This window comes from Protopterus annectens, chromosome 14.part0 (assembly GCF_019279795.1).
Source record: "Protopterus annectens isolate FY-2018-M chromosome 14.part0, PAN1.0, whole genome shotgun sequence".
NCBI lineage: Eukaryota > Metazoa > Chordata > Ceratodontiformes > Protopteridae > Protopterus > Protopterus annectens.
Window position 1 is genome coordinate 752,833,193 of NC_056748.1, and position 20,793 is coordinate 752,853,985.

At 34.1% G+C, this 20,793-nt stretch overlaps 1 protein-coding gene across 1 annotated transcript in view; it reads right to left on the reverse strand.

Annotated features, from left to right (window-relative positions):
• The window catches only part of PDZD7 (PDZ domain containing 7), an 809,774-nt gene that overhangs the window by 532,964 nt on the left and 256,017 nt on the right, over positions 1–20,793 (reverse strand). Inside the window, exon 9 of the mRNA XM_044056491.1 lies at positions 11,659–11,862. Coding sequence (XP_043912426.1) covers positions 11,659–11,862 — 204 coding nt within the window. The remainder of the gene's footprint in view (positions 1–11,658; positions 11,863–20,793) is intronic.

Genomic DNA, 20,793 nt, shown 5'->3' on the forward strand with positions numbered 1-20,793 from the left:
TCCTAAGTATCTTCATATGACATTTGATTGGATGTTTCTCGCTCCACTGGTTTCTCCTAAACTTGGGGATCCACTGCTCTATCCTGCTGTGATATTATCAGAGTTAGATTTTCTACACTAAATCCTTCACTTTGCAAGTAATTCATAACCGCAGTTTATATTTCTTTAACGTCTCCATTACTAATCCTCTTTTCTACATTTCCTCTTTGTTTTATTATTTTTTGTATTGTAAAATGTTCCATATCTGGATGCCTTCGCCTGTATTACTTTTCAAATATCTTTGGTGCTGCTCTTTTTGCATTGATTAGTTTTGCTTTCTCCTTAGCATAAATACTGCACCATATTAAATCTCTTTTTCATTCCCATGTCCATATTTCCTCTTCAGGTGTCTCCTGCTCCTCTTGTTTCTCTATACTTGGGACTCATTGTTCCATCCTGCTGTGATATAACCTGTGTTACACTTTCTACATTAAATCATTCACTTCAGAGGTATTTCATAATTTCAACTTCTATTTTTTAACTTCTGCTTTACTAATCTACTGTTCTACATTCCCTTTTTGAGATCTTAATTTTTGTATTGTGAAATTTTCCATATCTGGATGCCTTTGCCTGTATTTCTCTTTAAGTATCTTTGGGGCTGTTTTTTGTAGTGATTAATTTGGCTTTCTCCTTTGCAAAAATATTGCACCATATCATAGGTTCATAGGTAGGTACTAGGTTATTGGCCCAAGGGCCTATGTAAGCCTAGCCAACAAGGTTCCCTGGCTTACGCCACCCAAGAAAGTTATCAGATCTCTCTTTATGCTGTATTCAGTGGTTTGGTTTTTTTTTTGAGTCCACTGAGGTCTAACAATCCCCCATTAATTTTACCCTCTGTTTGCCCAGTGCTCAGGCTTGGTCAGTGAGTCAAAGATAAGGGTTGAGGACATACAGAAACTGCATATTTCTGAAAGTAAAACTGGTTTTGCCTAAAGAAAAATTGCTCTGGCTGGGATTAAGCTTGGTTCTTAAATAAACGTGCACAGTGAGCTGACCCATATCCAGCCTAAATCTTGAAAACAACTCAACACAGCTCTGTTTTATCCACTTCTATGGGCCATCATTCATTATTTCTTTGATACCCACTTTATCTTATTCAGGGAAGGAGAGGGACATGATCCTATCATGGTACTTAAGGAGCATAAGGCAGAAGGCCAAAATCAATCCTAGACCTGAAATCCATGCAGGATGTGCATGCTCAAACACACCCACCTACACACACACACACACACACACACACACACACACAAACATACACACACACACACACACACACACACACACAAACACGACCCATATCTTTGGGATCTCTCATCTGAAATAGGAATTAGTGGCTTATCTAGCTCTACCTAAAAATTCTGTGCATTCCAAATGACAGCTTTTCAAATTAATTTTACTTATAATTTGTTTTGATCATCATAATTGATTATGCCAAGTTTGTCTAAAAACATTATGATAAACATGTTACCTTTGAATTATAGATTATTGCTTAACATAGCTTACATACAGCTTTGCTTTTTCACCAAAGGGTCTTATATCTGTAACCTAAACTTTTTGTATCATGTTACAAATCCAGCATGCCATTCTTTTTTCCAAACTACACTGCCACTGTCCGTTGGTGGTTTAACAGAAAGGGTTTATAAATGGTATCCCTCAGTTCTGATTTTTTTCCACGCATCAGTCTATAGACAGCATTGCAGAATTTGCTGTGTACTATTACTGTGCTGAATAATTTGATTGTACAGCCTTATTTCATGTCAAACAATCTATAAAATCACAGGGAAGAAAGAATGCTAGGTATGACTCTTAAGATTTAATGCACTGATTTTTCTGTTTCCATTTGTGCAGGTAGGATTATGTTGGATATATGATGACTGACTGTAAGGTGCCAACAGATAGAATGGTGTAGCCATGGAGACTATTTCAAAGAAAGGATTTTGAGAAGTAGCTCGATATTGGTGTTTATCCAGGAGTTTGCCTTGTTTGATGACTTCACTGGTGGTGATGTGGCACAGTTATAAGAGAAAGTATGTCTCATTGAAAATGATGTAAAGATGTGCAACAATGTGCTAAAGGAGTATGCAAATGAAGAGGGACCTGTGCAAACTGCAGAAATGATCTGCGTCACAATATGGTAATCAAATCTCACTGAAGAGGAATGCAAACATATTTCTGGAGTAAAAGACCTCAGAGTACACATTATGTAATGGTCTGAATGTAATAAATATTTCAGAGTATGAACTGAAACTGAAATAATCCACACCAGATAAAATTAAAGCAGTCACACACTATGCCATGGCTATGGGCAGCCATAGTGAATGTGTTAGCATGCAAAATGATGAATTAAAAGTAGAAGAAAATAATTAATTATGTTATTGTACCGATAAGTGGTAAGGCTCCATTTGGCATACTCTGTAGAACCAAAGGATGCATGCTGATATTGTCACAAAGAGGGAATAAGCAATTTGCAAAAAATCAGAGCACACTGTGCATTATGAAAACTTAAGTATATAGACAGGGTTGGGGTTGTTTTTTTTTTTTTAGAAAAGAAAATATACTAAGAAAAGGGAATATTCAATGAATATGGGAAAAAGAAAAGTGAAAAGCAATGCTTTGAAGAATTTATTTACAGAAGTTCTGCTAGCTACAGGAAACATGTTTCTGAAAGCGGTGGAAGGAACACTGCAGACAAATTCAACCAAACCTGTAGTGAGAACTATCTCCATACGGGAGGCGTGGCCAAGGATGAACACAGGATAGCAGCAGATTTCTTCAGCTCCACCAATTTCATTACATTGACAGGAATTAATTACTTAAAAAATTAATTCTTGAAATAATTTTCTTTCTAAATATGTTTGTTTTATATAGTTCTTGAACTATATCTAAAAAAGAAAGGAAATCTTAATAATATTCCTGTCAGAAATTACTTTGGAAATTTTCCTGTCAGTTTATCAGTCTGAAATGACTTCCAGTAAGACAAATTCTCAAGACTCCAGCATCAAGAAAGAACTTCAGTCTCTGATAATTATAGTCCAGCAACTTACTGCTAAGATGGATAAAATGGATACTAAAATAGACACTTTCATAGAAAAAACTACAAAACAAATAGACTTGTTACATATGGACCTGCAACAACAGAAGATCCGGATGACAGGCATAGAAGAAGCTGTGAATGACATGGAAAATAGAATACAAGAAGAGGAAAAAAACATTGAGTTTCTGCTGAAACAAAATACACATTTACAAACAAAGCTGGATGACCTGGAAAATAGATCTAGGCGCAATAACATTAGGATTTTTGGACTGCCAGAAAATATTGAAGGTAACAATATTACTTCTTTTTTAACAACATGGCTCCCTAAAACTTTAGATTTACCAGAAGCATTCTCTTTTGGTATCGAAAGAACACATAGATCTATAGCTAATACTAACTCTAACAAAAACTATCCTAGATAGTTAGATTTCTATCTAGATAACTATAGTTAGATTTCTATCATCTTTTGATAAAGAGATGGTTCTTAAATCTGCTTGGGCTAAAGCTCCTGTTAAGATTAATGAAACAACTGTGCGTTTTGACAATGACTATTCTTCCATGGTATTAGCTAAAAGAAAAGTTTTTCTGCCACTAATAAGGGAGCTTAAAAAAGCACAGTTTAAAACATACCTTCTGTTTCCTGCCAAGCTTAAAATCTTCCTTCCTGATGGTCCTAAAATTTTCGATGACTTAGACTCTGCTTTACTGTTTATCAAAAAAAATAAGATTTTGGAAAAAATAGAAGAAATGGAATGGGCTAGTCCTTCGTTAAAGAGACTGGCAACTGAAACTTCGTGGAAAACTTCAGAGAAGAAGAAGAGACTAAAAAACAAATGATTTGTACTATGTTTTTTTTTCTCTCTCATCATTTTATTTTATTATTAATCTTTTTAAATATAGTTCCTGCATTTCCAAGAAGCAACAAATATTTTGAAAAAGATTTAATCAAAGTTATTCTCTGTGTGCAAAGAAATGTTTTGTTTCATAACTAGTCAAAATATCTGGAGATTTAATGGCAAGCTGTGATTTAACTTGTTTCTCTTTCTGAAGAGGAAAAATAAGGTCAGTAATTTGATACATTTTTTTCCTTTAAAAGTTTATATGTTCTTCAAATGCTATTCCTAATTATACTTTCTTGATTACACTGCTTATGCTTGTTTGTAAATAATCTGTCATGCTTTAACCAATAATAATTAGAACTAAATAATAGTAAATAATATGTTTTATTTTTAACTCTATTAATATAAACAGTAAGTAACATTCTATTGTATATACTTCTTACAGCTTTCTCTTACATTTTTTTTATTTCTGCCTTACACCCTTTTACTTTCTACTCTCTTTTCTTTTCTTTATTAATATATAGAAATGCTTTTGATCATATAGACACAGTAAATAATAAGATTTGCATAGGAGTTGAGTTGGGACAAAAATGTTGAGTTTTGTTACTTATTAATAATTTTGGGCTTGATTTCACTTACATAGAGTCTGTAATACCCTGTAGAATGCATTGTGAAGGTTTTGTTATGTTTAGATGCATTTACACTGCTAAATGAATGTTTGTCACTAGTTTTTAATAAGTTTCCTGCCAAAATGTTAAGAGAGACAATCTGGGATGTGGGCTGTCTCATGCACAGTGTCCATGAGCTACTTCAAAAGCTTCAACTCTCAGAATTCTCACAGAGAAGCTGAAAGCAGCTAGTCTCACCTTTGACCTAGATATCACACTGACACATCACAGATACAGGAATGACACTACCTAATTATACTTTCTTGATTACACTGCTTATGCTTGTTTGTAAATAATCTGTTATGCTTTAACTAATAATAATTAGAACTAAATAATAGTAAATAATATGTTTTATTTTTAACTCTATTAATATAAACAGTAAGTAATATTCTATTGTATATACTTCTTATAGCTTTCTCTTACATTTTTTTATTTCTGCCTTACACCCTTTTACTTTCTACTCTCTTTTCTTTTCTTTATTAATATATAGAAATACTTTTGATCATATAGACACAGTAAATAATAAGATTCGTGATAGGAGTTGAGTTGGGACAAAAATGTTGAGTTTTGTTACTTATTAATAATTTTGGGCTTGATTTCACTTACATAGAGTCTGTAATAACCTGTAGAATGCATTGTGAAGGTTTTGTCATGTTTAGATGCATTTACACTGCTAAATGAATGTTTGTCACTAGTTTTTAATAAGTTTCCGCCAAAATGTTAAGAGAGACAATCTGGGATGTGGGCTGTCTCATGCACAGTGTCCATGAGCTACTTCAAAAGCTTCAACTCTCAGAATTCTCACAGAGAAGCTGAAAGCAGCTGGTCTCACCTTTGACCTAGATATCACACTGACACATCACAGATACAGGAATAGCAGATTAATAATATGTGTTAAAACCTATGTCCCAAACATATACATTACTATAACTCATTTAATTCATCTGATTGACAAGCATAAATAATTTTATAACTCTATACTGGAAGAAATTGTCTTGTGATATATTTTAAAGCAGTAGTATAGCATGTTTGTAAAATCTGGTTACTAAAATGTGTTTGCTGTGCATTATTTTGTATAAAGCAGACAGATTTATTGAAGGGACAGCAATGTAAGATGGTGCTCAGTAAAGATACAACTCAGTGAGATCATATATATATATATATATATATATATATATATATATATGTGTGTGTGTGTGTGTGTGTGTGTGTATGTGTGTGTGTGTATGTGTGTGTGTGTGTTTGTGTGTATGTGTGTGTGTGTGTATGTGTGTGTGTGTATGCATGTGTATATATATATATATATATATATATATATATATATATATATATATATGTGTGTGTATGTGTGTATGTATGTATATATATATATATATATGTGTGTGTGTGTGTGTGTGTGTGTGTGTATGTGTGTGTATGTAGATATGTATATAAATGTTTCTGAGAATCTGCTTAACTATGAAGTATGATTTATAACAATTTCTATGAATACAATATTTTATTCTATTGGCAATAATGAGTTTGAGTAAATGCTCATATACAAGCAATTCAAGGTTTTTTTTGGAAGCTGTTAACTGTATTTACATGACAGAAAATAGATGCATCCTAATATATGTAATGTTTGAATCATATTAGCCAAAGTTTTTGATTTAAATGAATGTTAGAACTTATTTTTTTCTCCTCTTGATTTCTAACATCAAGATTATTTGAATGCTATTTGCATACAAGTGTTTTATATTACATGGATGTATATAGTAGTATGAACAGTTTAAAAAAAAAAAAAAAAAAAAAGGTTTATTTTAGTTTATATTATGCTGTTTTACCAAATGTGTAGTCTTGTCTTGCTAGATAATTGAATTGAAAACTGTTAACTTCAGTTAAATATAACTAGTATTAAATTGATAAGGTGGTAGCTGACGTACTGCTGCTTAGGGTAGGGGGTTACCTTGAGTGGTAAATACTACTCTAAGTTGGAGTTTACAACTCCAGGCTGGATGCAAGGTTTAATCCTTACATTATTTTCACTTGTTCATTGTTATTTGTATATAGTTTTGACATCCACAATATATTTTGTACATTCATTGTCACTACAAACAAAATTGAATCCTATACAAATCCCATAAGAGATTCAATAAATACAGCTATATTTAAAGGTACACCTAAAGGAGGAGATGTAACATTACTTATCTTGTTATTTGTTATTTTGATCATAAGATTCTTAAGTTTTAAAATGCCAAATTACATCTTTAAAAGGAATTTCTTTAAACATTAATGGATTGAATAATCCATGTAAAAGGGCAAGCCTAATAAGATACATTAATTTACATAAGGCCAACTTAGTCTTCCTACAAGAAACCCATCTCTTGAAAAAAGATATTGATAAACTAGCCACAAACAAATATACAGTATTGGTTAGTTCAGAGCACACTCAGAAAAAAGAGGAGTGGCTATTTTATGGAATAAAAGTATGCCCATTCCTAAAACCATTAAGTCTTATCAGGATGACAAAGGAATGTTTTGTATGGTTACAATACAAATTAATGGGAAGACTTACACTTTAATTAATGTATATTGGATACCTGGAATTGGTATTAATACAGTGAAACATCATCTTGATAAGATCATATCATTCTCTATAGGAGATATTATTTTAGCTGGTGACTTTAATTGTATACTACATGAAAGTGATACTACCACTATAGGAAAGAGAAGAATTACATCTAATGCAAAACATTTAAAGGATTTTGCTAATTCTTATCATTTGAATGATATTAATAATCAGATAGATTCAAAATCATTACCATACACCTTTTTTCTAACAGATACAAAACTTATTCAAAAATAGATAGGGTCTTTATTTCTAACCAGATGGTAACAGATTTAATTAATTCCAAAATCATTTCATGTCCTATATCTGATCATAATTCAATTGTTTTGAATTCATGATAAAAAATACTCATAATGTTCAGATCAAAGGGATACCAGCATACTTAACTCAACTAAAAGACTATAAAGAATATATACTTTCAGAAGTAAAACATTTTTAGACATAAATAACACTCCTGAAGTCTCCATTGTTTATGTTTGGGATGCCTTAAAATCATATCTATATGGACAAAGTATCAGATGGTATAATAATAAAAGGAAATCTTGGGATAAGGAATTGTTAGATATTCAAAGTAAATTAGACTCTTATAAACATAATAATAAAGAAAATATTATGGACAAGAAAGTTATTGAAGAAATAAACAAACTAAATGAGAAATACAAAGAAATTTTAACTCATAAAGTTAAAATAACTTTAGAGAAATACAAGTTTTGTCTTATTCAATAAGCCCCAAATACTTACATAGACTTAAAAATAAAACAAAAAGGTTGAATAAACAAAACCATATCAAAGAAATCTTTTCTCTAAGGAAAAAGAAGAATGTTTCTAGTATACCAGAAATACTAGATGAATTTAGAAATCACTTTCACAAAATTAACCATAATAATATTAACATGGAACCTAAAGATAAAATAAAGAAGTTTATAACCACAAATAAGAATAAAAGCTTAATAAACAACAGATTAAACTATTGGACAAGAGTATTTCATATACAGAATTTATTACACAAATAAATAAGCTTAAATCAAACAAAGCACCGGGTAATGATGGTATTATACCAGAGATATATAAAATCCTTTCTAAAATACATATTCATTAATACATAAGGTTTTATTTTAGCCCAAACTGAGTTAATAACCCCCATCTTGGCAATATACATTTATTTCGCCAATTTTAAAACCTAATAAAGATCCAACTAGATGTTCTTCATATCGCCCATCTCATTACTTAATGTTGATTATAAAATGTTTATGAATATCTTTGCTGATAGATTGAAGACAATCATTCCCAGCATTATAGATATAGATCAGACAGGCTTCATTGTAAATAGAAATACTTTTGATAATATAAGAAGAACTTTAACATTAATAGATTTTGCAAATAGGAAAAAGAAAGATTTAACACTTATTAGTCTTGATATAAGTTCAGCATTTGATTCAGTAAGTTGGGACTATCTGTTTACCTTAATGAAGTGCACAAACTTCTCGGATGCATTTGTAAATCTAATTGAACATTTATACAAAGGAACGTTGGCTTATATTAAGGTAGGAACATATGTTTCACAAAAAATACCCATTCTTAACGGTACAAAACAAGGATGTCCACTTTCTCCACTATTATTCACTTTAGTAATGGAGCCTTGGGCTAATTTGATCAGAAACAGTACTGACATAGAGGGTTTTGAAATAGATGAAAATACAACATCCAAAATTCAACTTTTTGCAGATGATGTTCTAATTACATCAGCAGGATCTAATTCTTCTATACAGTCTCTATTTGATAACATGATGAATTTTAAAAGTATTTCTGGTTTAATATTCAATGAAGAAAAAACTAAAATACTACCTATATATACACGAAAAATATTCTCATTAGTGATTTTACTAAATATGTACCCAATTCAGGTCAGATAACTTATTTAGGTATAATACTATCTAAAGATATTAAATCTATTATATATAATAATTATAATACCTGTTTTCTTAATATACAAAATATTTTTAATACCTGGAATAATATGTTTTTACTATGGAGGAGAGACTTACAATTATTAAAATGATAATATTCCCCAAGATTTTATACTTAATACAATCAATAATACTTCCACCTACAAAAATAATTATCAAGAAACTGAACACACTAATGTTAAATTTCTTATGGGCACCTAATAGACCTAGGATTGCATTAAAGAAACATACTAATAGCTGGTCTCAAGGGGTATTTCTTTTCCAGACTTTAATTTATATACTATCTCTTCTATTGTAAAAGTTATTACTTTATTAATAGATCAGTCATATGTCACAAAATGGAAAGATTATTGGGAGCTAATTAGTATACACTTCATGAAAATCTCCTTAACACATAAAAATATGATTGTAAATAACTCCATGGTATGGTTACTAAAGGAATTTTGTACTTCACCTATTACACCTAAACATATGGTTTGTTACCCATTAAATATTATTATTAGTTATCGTAACTTTATATTCATGCACCCTAAGTATAGGGAATGGAATTTTATTGTATTTCCTATAATGTATACTCAGGGTATGCTTTTGTCATCTACTTCTGAAGGAACTCATTTAGCTATAGATAATGATCTAAAGTACTGGTATCAGTTGATATCTGATAATAAAGTTAAAAATCTAGATTTCTTAAAACAAGAATTTGATCTAAGAGAAACTTGGTGGTTAGAGGTTCAGACCTTTAGACAACATCTCATTAATACAATAGATTTAATGTCTATAACTGTTAAAGAATCTATTCCAACACTGATTGATTACTTGATATTAAATTTACAACATAAAGTTTCTGATAAAGGTAAACTTTCATACATACATAAAGTTATCAGACAAGAAACTTTTTACAGTGTAGATTCATACTGGAATTATTTCACTTCTATTAATGGGGACCCACCAAATCAACAAGATAAACATATATTGGAATCTGCTTATAGAACTACGTCTTCCATTGTCTGGAGACTTTATACATGGAAATTTTTACATAGATCTTTTTATACACCTTTGATGATGAATAAAATAAATAATAAAGATAATCTATGTAAGAGATGTAATGTAGAAATTAATGCTGACTGGGCTCATATGTTTTATGACTGTATAAAATTGAAAGAATACTGGAAGTCAATTAATGAATTTTTGCAGGCTCTTTTTACAGATAATTTCATTATTTCTAAATCTCTTATATTATTCAACACACCTGTACCTCAAAGTGTTAAAAAGGTTAAGCTTCCCTTGTTATGGTCTATTCTAGCAGTGGCTAGGAAAATAATAACTAGAAATTGGATTTCAGATACACCTCCTTCGTTCAATGAATTTAAAAATGTTATGAATATAGTGTGCCATATGGAAATAAACACAATTAGGACTAGAACAAACAGAAAAACATCTTCTTTTATTGTATGGGATAATTTACAAAATTTGTTAAAAAAAATTTAATTTCAATAGCATGGTATTTTAGTTTAATTAAATGATCTGATTGTAGTGGATGTCTTTGTAAATACTTTAGTTGTTTTGTTGAATATTATAATAATACCTATTTTTAATTACTTGTATAAAATTGTTATGATATTTCTCTTATATGTTAAAACAATAAACCTGTTTTGAAAAAAAAAGAACTATCTCCATAGGAAGGAAACGTCTGTCTGTCTGTCTGCTGGTGCCACAACTGTTTCAGGACTGACACACAGAAGGGTGCAGGAAAAGAAGGGTAGAACAAGACATTTCAAAATCATGAGGACACAGAATACATATTTTCAGTGTACACTACGGCTAAATTGTCTACCTATAAACCCCTAAATGAAACCTTTTGTCTGGTCATTTGGGAACACTTCCATGCAGCTTAGTAACTGCTGTTTCATGCATCTTATAACTAACCTTTTTATTTATTACTACTAAACAGCTGGGGAACACCACACCACATTTATCTTTCCATTATTTCTAGTCATTACACACACACACACACACACACACACACACACACACACACACACACACACACACACACACACACACACACTCACACACACTCACACACACACACACACACACACACACACACACACACACACACACACATATGTGTATCTGTCTATATATATATATATATATATATATATATATATATATATATATATATATATATATACACACACATATATATACACATAGTTATCTCTCTCTCTCTATATATATATATATTATATTGTGTATATATATATATATATATATATATATATATATATATATACACACACACACACACACACATATATATATATATATATATATATATATATATACATAGACATATAGGCAGTTTAGCCCAGTATCACTTTCATCATACTAGACATAAAGAAATCTGTACCCATCTGTCATTTCAGACAGATATCTCTGCATATCTCATAGACCATAGCCAGATGTGTAGAAAAAGTCAAATTTTGTTCTGCTTTACCTTTTCCAGTTTCAGAGTGTGAAGATGGCTTAGACTGTGACTCTGTCCTTCCAGCATCCTTTCTTTCTCTCACACCTTGTTTCTGCAGCTGTCTCTCTGATTGGCCAGTTTTAAAAAATAAATTTGCAAGTGTTTTGGATCGTTGTAAGCTGATTGTTTCTGTATCAACTGCATGTTTTTGCTTTTTTCTTTTCTTCTTATCCTCTAAAGAAAAAAAAATATATACACACACGACTATTAATAAAAAGAGTTAAGACTGAGGCTAGCAACATAATAACAAAGAGAAAATGAAAAAAAGCAAAACCTTCTCATCCTGTCACTGTTTCATAAACTGACTTCACAACACATTCAAGCAAACCAAATGAAAGCTTGACTCAGTAACATTTGTTGTGTCTTTCGGCTTTTCCCGGTTAGGGGTTGCCACAGCGGAACTCCGGTCCGCTAATGATTGGCAGTAGATTTTTACATGCTGAGTTGCCAGCCCTGACACACAACCTTCAATGAAGGTACACCCATTCACGCATGTCTCCACACAGAAGACGCTCTAGCTGAAAATCGAACAGGACAACGTCTTACTGTGAGGCGACAATGCTACCGCAGCACCACCGCAGAAACATGGAAAATAGTTTAAAATGTAAGTCTAGTGTGTGTGTTTTTCATTTACATTGGATAATCACCACCTAAATTAAAGTTATAGTGTAGTATGATATTAGTCTCTCTATATTCTTGCCTTATTACACTGATCCTTGAATATAGTGCCCATTTTGGAATGTATAAAAAAATGTAACCAGCCTAAGGACACCAATGGTTTTGGATGACGAAGATTTCTGGATTTCATAATCTGATCTGCCCTGGAATATTAAAAGCCCTATCCCTTTACTCTGTTTTGTATAGACATCTGAGGAGTGATCTCTATTTAGCCTTTTAATCACTGAAAGTCATTATGTTTTTTAACCTCCTCCACCTTCAGAGCACTAGTGTTCTGCCTAACACCCATGCCAAAGACCACACCCTTGGCTGTAAAGTTAACACCAACTGGCATGACAGATTCATAACCTAGTGAGTTTCCTGCCTCTGTAATACACTCCCTCTACATGTCAAGCAATGTAACATTCCAATCTACTTTCAAAACTGAGTACAATGATTGAATGGGAGATTGTAAATTCATGACAGAAGTCTGTGTAAATAATCTTATTACAAGTAGCTAATACACTCTCAGTATAAAAGAGTTTTATGGCTAAGCTTCTTTATAGCCCTTCAGCCATAAGCTTAGTGTGAAACCATGACAATGTGACCATTTAAATGATTTTAACATTTTAATTACACATTACCTCATTAAACAAACAATAAACTTGTTATATGCATGGTGAACATTAGTGATAACTGTGGTGAAAATCACAGGTGAATATCTGCCAACACGAAGTCTGCAATGTTATCAGCTGCTATGATGAGCAGGTGCACATGGTAACTGAGGTACCCATAACTTCATTACTTTTACAAAAACAAAACAAAAAAAAAAAATCTCCTTTTTTTTTGTCTGAAAAAAAGTTATTTAGACCAAGTACAACTATATATATACATATATATATATATATATATATATATATATATATATATATATAGGTCCACTTTTAAATGTCAAAATTCCGAAATCTCGACTTTTAAAAAAACATACCCAAAACATTGAGATTGCAGAATCTCAACATTTAAATGTGGGTTAAAAAAAATAAAAGAAAAGAAACTGTTTGCAGGGGGGGCAAGCCCCCCTGCACCCCCCACACCCCCTACTTAAATATTTCAACTGAGATCGCACTACAGTGAGGAGAATGGTAAGTGCAACAGGAGCGTTACCATTCCCTCGGTGTAGCACAAACACTTTATTGAAAGTCTCTGCCTTTGTTTATTAGCACACTTCTAAATGTCGAGATTCTGAAATCTCAATGTTTTAGGTACTTTTTTTTAAAAGTCGAGATTTCAGAATCTTGACATTTAAAAGTGGATCCATATATATATATATATATATATATATATATATATATATGTGTGTGTGTGTGTGTCTGTGTACACACCATATCTTACAACTGTTCCTAATTTTCACAGAATGTCCTTGATTTTACCTCATATTTTCCAACAGCAAGAGAACTGCTGCACAGGTGGCAAGTGTAAAGGCTCAAAACACCAACAGTACAAAATACAGAAAATAAGCCAGCACACACCATGGGCACATGATATAAATTTAATCCATGAAAACAAGAGTGAACAGACCAGTTTTGGCCTGAAAGCCTTTATCAATGATTAAAGAAGACTTCACAAGTGATCATTAAGACCAGGTGGAAATAATCCACCTAGACTAACTATCCATGTTTTTCTTTTTTATTAAGAATGTTATGCCAGCCAGCTTTGACACCTCTATGGCTCAAAATTTTGTCAATATAATAAATTTAAAGCTGGCAGAAGGATGAACCAGAGTATGTTTAAAAAATGCATTAGTGGAAAGCTTGTGTCTAATGTTACAAAGATGTTCTGATATACATAGCCTTAAAGGTCTGACCAATATAAAATGCTGAGCATGTACAGACAGCTAAGTAAATCACCCAATCACTACTACAGTAAGGCAGGACATTGATGTAAAAAATATGTGGTGTATTCTTACTAGAAAATTCCTTTGTTTTGTACTTACAAAGGGAACAATGGCCGCAAGGAAAGCAGCCCACTGCCCTGGTACCATCCAATGTAGTCTGTGATAAGCCACTTATTGATCTATTTTGTTTAGAATGGCTAAAATTACTTCCTAAATTTTGCCTCTGTGAAAAGTAAATGAACAATTCTCACCTAATAAATCAAGTTTGTCATTGGCCAACAAAATATCCCAGTGGCGATGCACTAAATCAATAAGGTGTTGAGTGTTCGTCCTATAACTAGTTTGGAATATAATTTTATGGTTCTGTCCGAATTGATTACATTTCTCGTATTTAAGTAAATCACCTCTGTGAAGCTGTTGGACCTCCCTGCTTGTTTTAATCAACTGGCCTGGAGGATAACTCTGCTCAGTAAACCGTTGTATTCAATTCTGATTAAAAAATGAATATTCTTCTGTGTTAGAGCATAAACGGTGAATCCTCATAAATTGTGACTTAGGGATATTTCTGATGACATGTTTGGGATGACAGCTGGAGGCATGCAAAAGTGTATTCAAATGGAAGGGTTTTCTATAAACAGAGCTAACCAATGGATCTGGTTGTCTAGATAACCTAACATCCAAAAAGGATGTAAAATCTACATCACAATTAACTATGAAATTAGTGCCCCATTTGTTTTCATCTAAATACTGAACAAATTCAAGCAAATAAACCCGATCAGATTTCCAAACCATCCAGCAGTCATCCAAAAAACATTGCCAGATATCTATCTCATCCAGAAATATATTAAGATTAGGATCATAAATAATCATCTGTTCCAGATAATCCATAAACAAATCAGCATATATGGGTGCGAAGGAAGCACCCATAGCTGTACCCTTTAATTGTAAATAACACTTGTTGAAATAAAACACATTTTTCATAAGGACATGTTTAGCCAGACACAAAAGAAAAGTATTGAATCCAGGGCTATATAATGGCATTTTCTTCAACCAAAATTTCAATGCAGATAATCCACACCAATGTGGAATGCTGGTGTATAAAGAGGTCACATCCAGAGTACATATTAACCATTCCAGCTCCAATTGTATATCTGACACAATGTTAAGAAATTCCTTAGTATCCTGTAGATGTGCCCTGACCCCCTTTAACAAAGGTTTTAGATAAGTAGTCAGGTAAGCAGATAAAGGATCTGTAAGAGAACCTCTACCAGATACAATCGGCCTACCTGGTGAGTTACAAATATCTTTATGGATTTTGGGGAGAAGATATAGATACTGGGGTAAAGGTTCCTTAACTCTTAAATGAAAAGATGTATTTCTATCAATGATACCTTCACTAACTTTTAGTTATGTACTTACCATAACTTCAGATGTTTGGGATCCATCTCTCCTACATTCTGTACTGATGGGTTTGGAGCCGATCCTCGGCTCTGACTCGGCACGCTATGCAATAGAGCGAAGTCTCTAATTGGCTGAGCTATTCTATATCCCAGGATGCACCACCACTAATTCCCCAGATCTTGTTTGTCCGCACACATGCACTCACACATGCACTGCTGATATAACATTGGCAGATGTTTCAAGATGAAATGGTCGAACTCGAACTGTTCGGTCTCTTCTGATCTCCAAGGCAGGGGGAAGGAGGGTGGGTATTAGGAATGTAGGCGAGATGGATCCCAAACATCTAAAGTTATGGTAAGTACATAACTAAAAGATGTTATGTGATCCTATCTCACCTACATTCTGTACTGATGGGACAGCGTCCCTAGCACCTAATTCCTGGGTGGCTCACTGGAAAACACTCCTGAGCACTGTGGAACCAAATGAAGCTCACCCCCGAGATGCCACGTCCAATTTGTAATGAGAAATAAAGGTGTGAGGAGAGGACCAGGTAGCCGCAGCACAAATGTCACTAATGGCAAGCTTAGCATGAAATGCTGTTGAAGTAGCCATAGCCCTTGTAGAATGAGCTTTCACAGTGGTTGTAAGCTCTCTATTAGAAAGAAAATAAATATGACTAATACAGTCTCTGATCCACTTGGCAATAGTGACCTTCGTGACAGCTTTGCCCAATTTATTGTCTGAAAAGGACACAAACAACTGATCTGTTTTTCGTGTTTGATGCATCCTATCTAAATAGAAATGCAATTGTCTGTGGACATCCAATGAATGGAAGATATATTCTGCTCTGTCTGAGTAATTGGGGAAGAAAACTGGAAGTTCCGAAGACTGCTGAAGACAGAAACTGGAACAAACTTTGGGAACAAAAGATGGATTGGGCCTAAGGGATACTCTATCCTTGTGAAAAACCAAGTACGGCGGGTTGACACATAGGGCCTGAAGTTCCGAAACTCTTCTGGCTGATGTAATTGCCACCAAAAAAGCGGTCTTCCAGGTAAGAAATTTCAAGTCAGAAGTTGCTGCCGGTTCGAAGGGGGAAGAGGTCAAGGCACCTAACACAAAATTGAGATCCCATGGTGGAGCAGGATGAGAAACTGGAGGACGTAGCAGCCCAGCACCTTTCATGAAGGCTTTACACAACTTATTGCTCATCAAAGGTGGGTCTGTACTTGCATGAAAATTAGAAATAGCTGCTAATTGAACCTTAATGGTAGAGACTGAAGACCCTTGATTGAATAGGGAAGCTAGGAATTTCAAAACGTCCGCCACCGGGGCAGTAATAGGATCTAAACCCCGGAGTTGGGCCCAAATGGCAAATCTCTTCCATTTACTATTATACATTTTCTTAGTCGAATCCTTGTGGGCTGAGGACAAGATATGTATAACTTCTGAGTCTAAAACCTGGTTCCTGACTATAGTCGGAAGTGGAGGAGCCAAGCTGTTAATTTCAGTGAGTGAAGGGACTGGTGAAGCTGTCCCGACTGGTGGATCAAGAGATCTGAAACCTGGTCCAGGAACCATGGGCCGTCCAGTGCGTATTTCCGAAGAAATGGCAGCCAGACTTGACGAGGCCAGTATGGGGCAACTAGAATCATCTTGCACTGCAAGTGAATCGCCTTCTGGATCACCCTGGGGAGAAGGGGAACTGGAGGAAAGGCGTACAGTAAGCCGTTGGGCCAAGCTTGGATTAGGGTGTCCTTGGGAAAACCCCCCCGACTCGGGGTAAGAGAAAAGAACCGTAGACATTTCGTGTTGAGAGGGGTTGCAAAGAGGTTGCAACAAGGAGTTCCCCATCTTCTGAAGATCTGAGAAGCTACTCTGTCGTTCAGAGACCACTCGTGCGGGGAAGAGAATGGTTCTGCTCAGCCTGTCGGCTATCACATTGGATCTCCCCGGAATATGTGTTGCTAGCAAGAAACGATGAAGGTGATCCGCCTCTCGAAGCTCCAGCCATCAGCTCCGAAGCCAGAGGAGTCGAGGCTGGAGGCATCGAGGCAGACCGTTCCACCCTCGGCTCCGAAGTCCGTGGAGCCGATGGAGAAGCCTGCCTAGATTTCTTAGTGGTCGGTTCCGACGGGCTGGTCGGAGCCGACGATTTCTTTTTCTTAGAGGAAGAAGAAGAGGAAGATAAGGCCTCTTCAAAAGAAGGATTAATAAGTCCTTTTAAGATCAATTTATTTTTCCTCTCTTGGAGGACTCGAGAGGAAAAAGCGTGACACACACTACAAGACTCATGAAGGTGTTTGGGTCCTAAACAGTACACGCAAAGGGAGTGATAGTCCGTTATAGACATTTTGTAATTGCATCTAGTGCATTTTTTAAATCCAGAGGGTCTGTGTTCTTTTAACATAATGCCAACAGTTATAAAAAACACAATAATCATGAACAAATACTTTAACAGTAAAAAATTAGCTAACCAAAAGGATATTGGTCACACAACAGGAAGGCCAAGAACCCTCTAACTAAAAACGGGAACTTGATTACCTCACAAACACTACACAAAAAAGACTACTCATGCACGAGGGGAAGGCCCCTCTAACTTAAACGGAAACCTTTCCCTGAACAAACAATATTTTACCACAAAAAACTACAAAAAACTCTCTCATACACAACGATAGCTGTTAAAACAGCTTTTTGGTTAAGTTTAAGAAATTCCTGACAGGAAAACCTAATAAAGAAAGCACTTAGCTCAGCCAAGCTCGAGACCATGTCCTTGCTTTGTAAGCGGCAAACGAGATCTGGGGAATTAGTGGTGGTGCATCCTGGGATATAGAATAGCTCAGCCAATTAGAGACTTCGCTCTATTGCATAGCGTGCCGAGTCGGAGCCGAGGATCGGCTCTGAACCCATCAGTACAGAATGTAGGCGAGATAGGATCACATAACATCCACAGTTTCCAAAAATTCATCTATCTCCCTTTTAAATTTGGATGTAGGGTCAATGGGTATGCCTGTGTAAAATCTAACATCATGTAACTGCCTCTCAGTTTCCTCAATGTAGTTGGAACCATTCATAACCACGGTGGTACCCCCCTTATTTGTTTGAATAATGACAATGTCCTTGTCATTCTTGAGCCTGTTTAGGGCTTTGATTTCGGGCACAGTCAAATTATTGGGAACATTTTTTTTATCAGAATCATAACCAAAATGGAATTCCTTCAAAATACATTGCTAAAAAATCTTAACATTTTTGTTCACTGGTGGAACAAATGTAGACTTATGAAATCTGAAAGCAGTAACATCAGTCAAGTCACCATCAACAACATCATCCCGGAAATATAATTTAAGGTTAAGTAACATACAAAATGACTATAAGTCATCTACAAAAGTATTCTCAGAGACAAAAAAATGCAAGTATAAAATTCAGTCCTTTATTAAGTAACGTGTAGTCTGAATCAGATAAAACCACAGAAGAGATGTTCAGAACATTATTTTCAGGGACTATTTCGGTTTCAGAAGGTTCAATATTGTTTCCAGAGACCCTTCTGGATTTATGCTTCCCACCCCCTCTTCCTTTTCCTATTACTAAAGGGACTGAATATACATCCTGTAATAACTCAACTTGTTCAGTAGAATAAGTCTTCTTAGGGGCTGGTGACAATTGTTGTCTTTCCATTTCTGTATCAGTATATGAGGAAGAATCCTCACCTGATGTATCACTGAATGTTTTCTTTAAGATCGATTTTTTTCATTTTCCTCTTTTGGCCTTGTAAGGAATCATTTTTGAGAAATTTAACACTCTTAACCTGGTCAAAAGGTTTGCCCAGATTGTAATTCCTTAAGCCCCTGTTAAATGTTTTAATGTTTCTGTTTTTGAGTTCCTGTTCAAACTGTAAAAATCTTTACTTAATTTATCAAAACACTTTTTGTATATGGGTAAGCCTTCAAACTGTTTAGCTCGACCACAAATATCACTAACTTCAGATATATGGGTGTCAATACTACGCTCATAATAAGAATGTAGAATTTTTACAAATTGCATCAAAGCATTTTGTTGGGCTGCAGATCAGGTTGATGCACTAAAGGCTTAATCTGAATCCACAAACCCCTAGGTGTAATTCCCTTTTCCAAATAAGCCTTAAAAAGCTTAAGATGCCATACAGATGACCTAAGGACCTTCATAATCTTATAGAGTTGGTTAAAAATAGATGTACGTGAGATATCTGGAGTATTATCCCCCTGGTGAGATCCAATGTGTTGGGATGACAGCCCAAAAACCTGTATATCCTCCTTGTCAGCTGACAAACCTCTTAAGATACTCATAAGATCCATAATGTTCCAAAAAGCAAAAAATAATAAATTTAGAAAAAATTACCCCCAACAGCCCAAATATAACAGATCACCAGCCCATAAAAAGAAATGCTGGATACCAGTCATTGTAATTATAAAGAAAAAAATAATGTTTGATAAACCAGTATAATTCACAAAGATAGGGACTTGACTAAAAAAATAGTCATGCAACACTTGGACACATACAATTAATCCAAGATATGAAGCATGCCCTCATACAATATATCAATACCTAATGTGACAAAAGGAATCCATCAAAAGAACTCAGCCCAACATTCTAGGTATATATATATATATATATATATATATATATATTATTAAAAAATATATATCTTATAGGTAAAAAGGATCTCACCCAACCTGGAAATGCAAATTAGCAAAGACTGTTACTACAAAGAATAGTCCAACAATCACAGAAATGTTTAAAGTCCAACTAAGCAATGGTAGCGTCGATCAGAGTCATATAAGCTTAAAAATAGTAAAGACACATAATTATGAGTGTATCCAAATCAAGAAAAAATATGGTAGCTCAAAAACAGACATTCAAGTTAGAACACAGCTCTTAAATGAATCAAATAAATCAAGGGTCATCAGCGAAGATTGGTTCCGACATAACAGCGCTAATACACATACTCAAATAGAGAGGAAAAACACTCTTCCATATTAAATATCCATCAACAAAATGAAACTACATACTTACTATATATGCATGAAATAAGGCCAGAAAGAAAAATAAAAAATAATAACAACATGTGTGGTTGAATCAATCAACCAGAAAATAAAAACAGACAAACCAAAGATTAG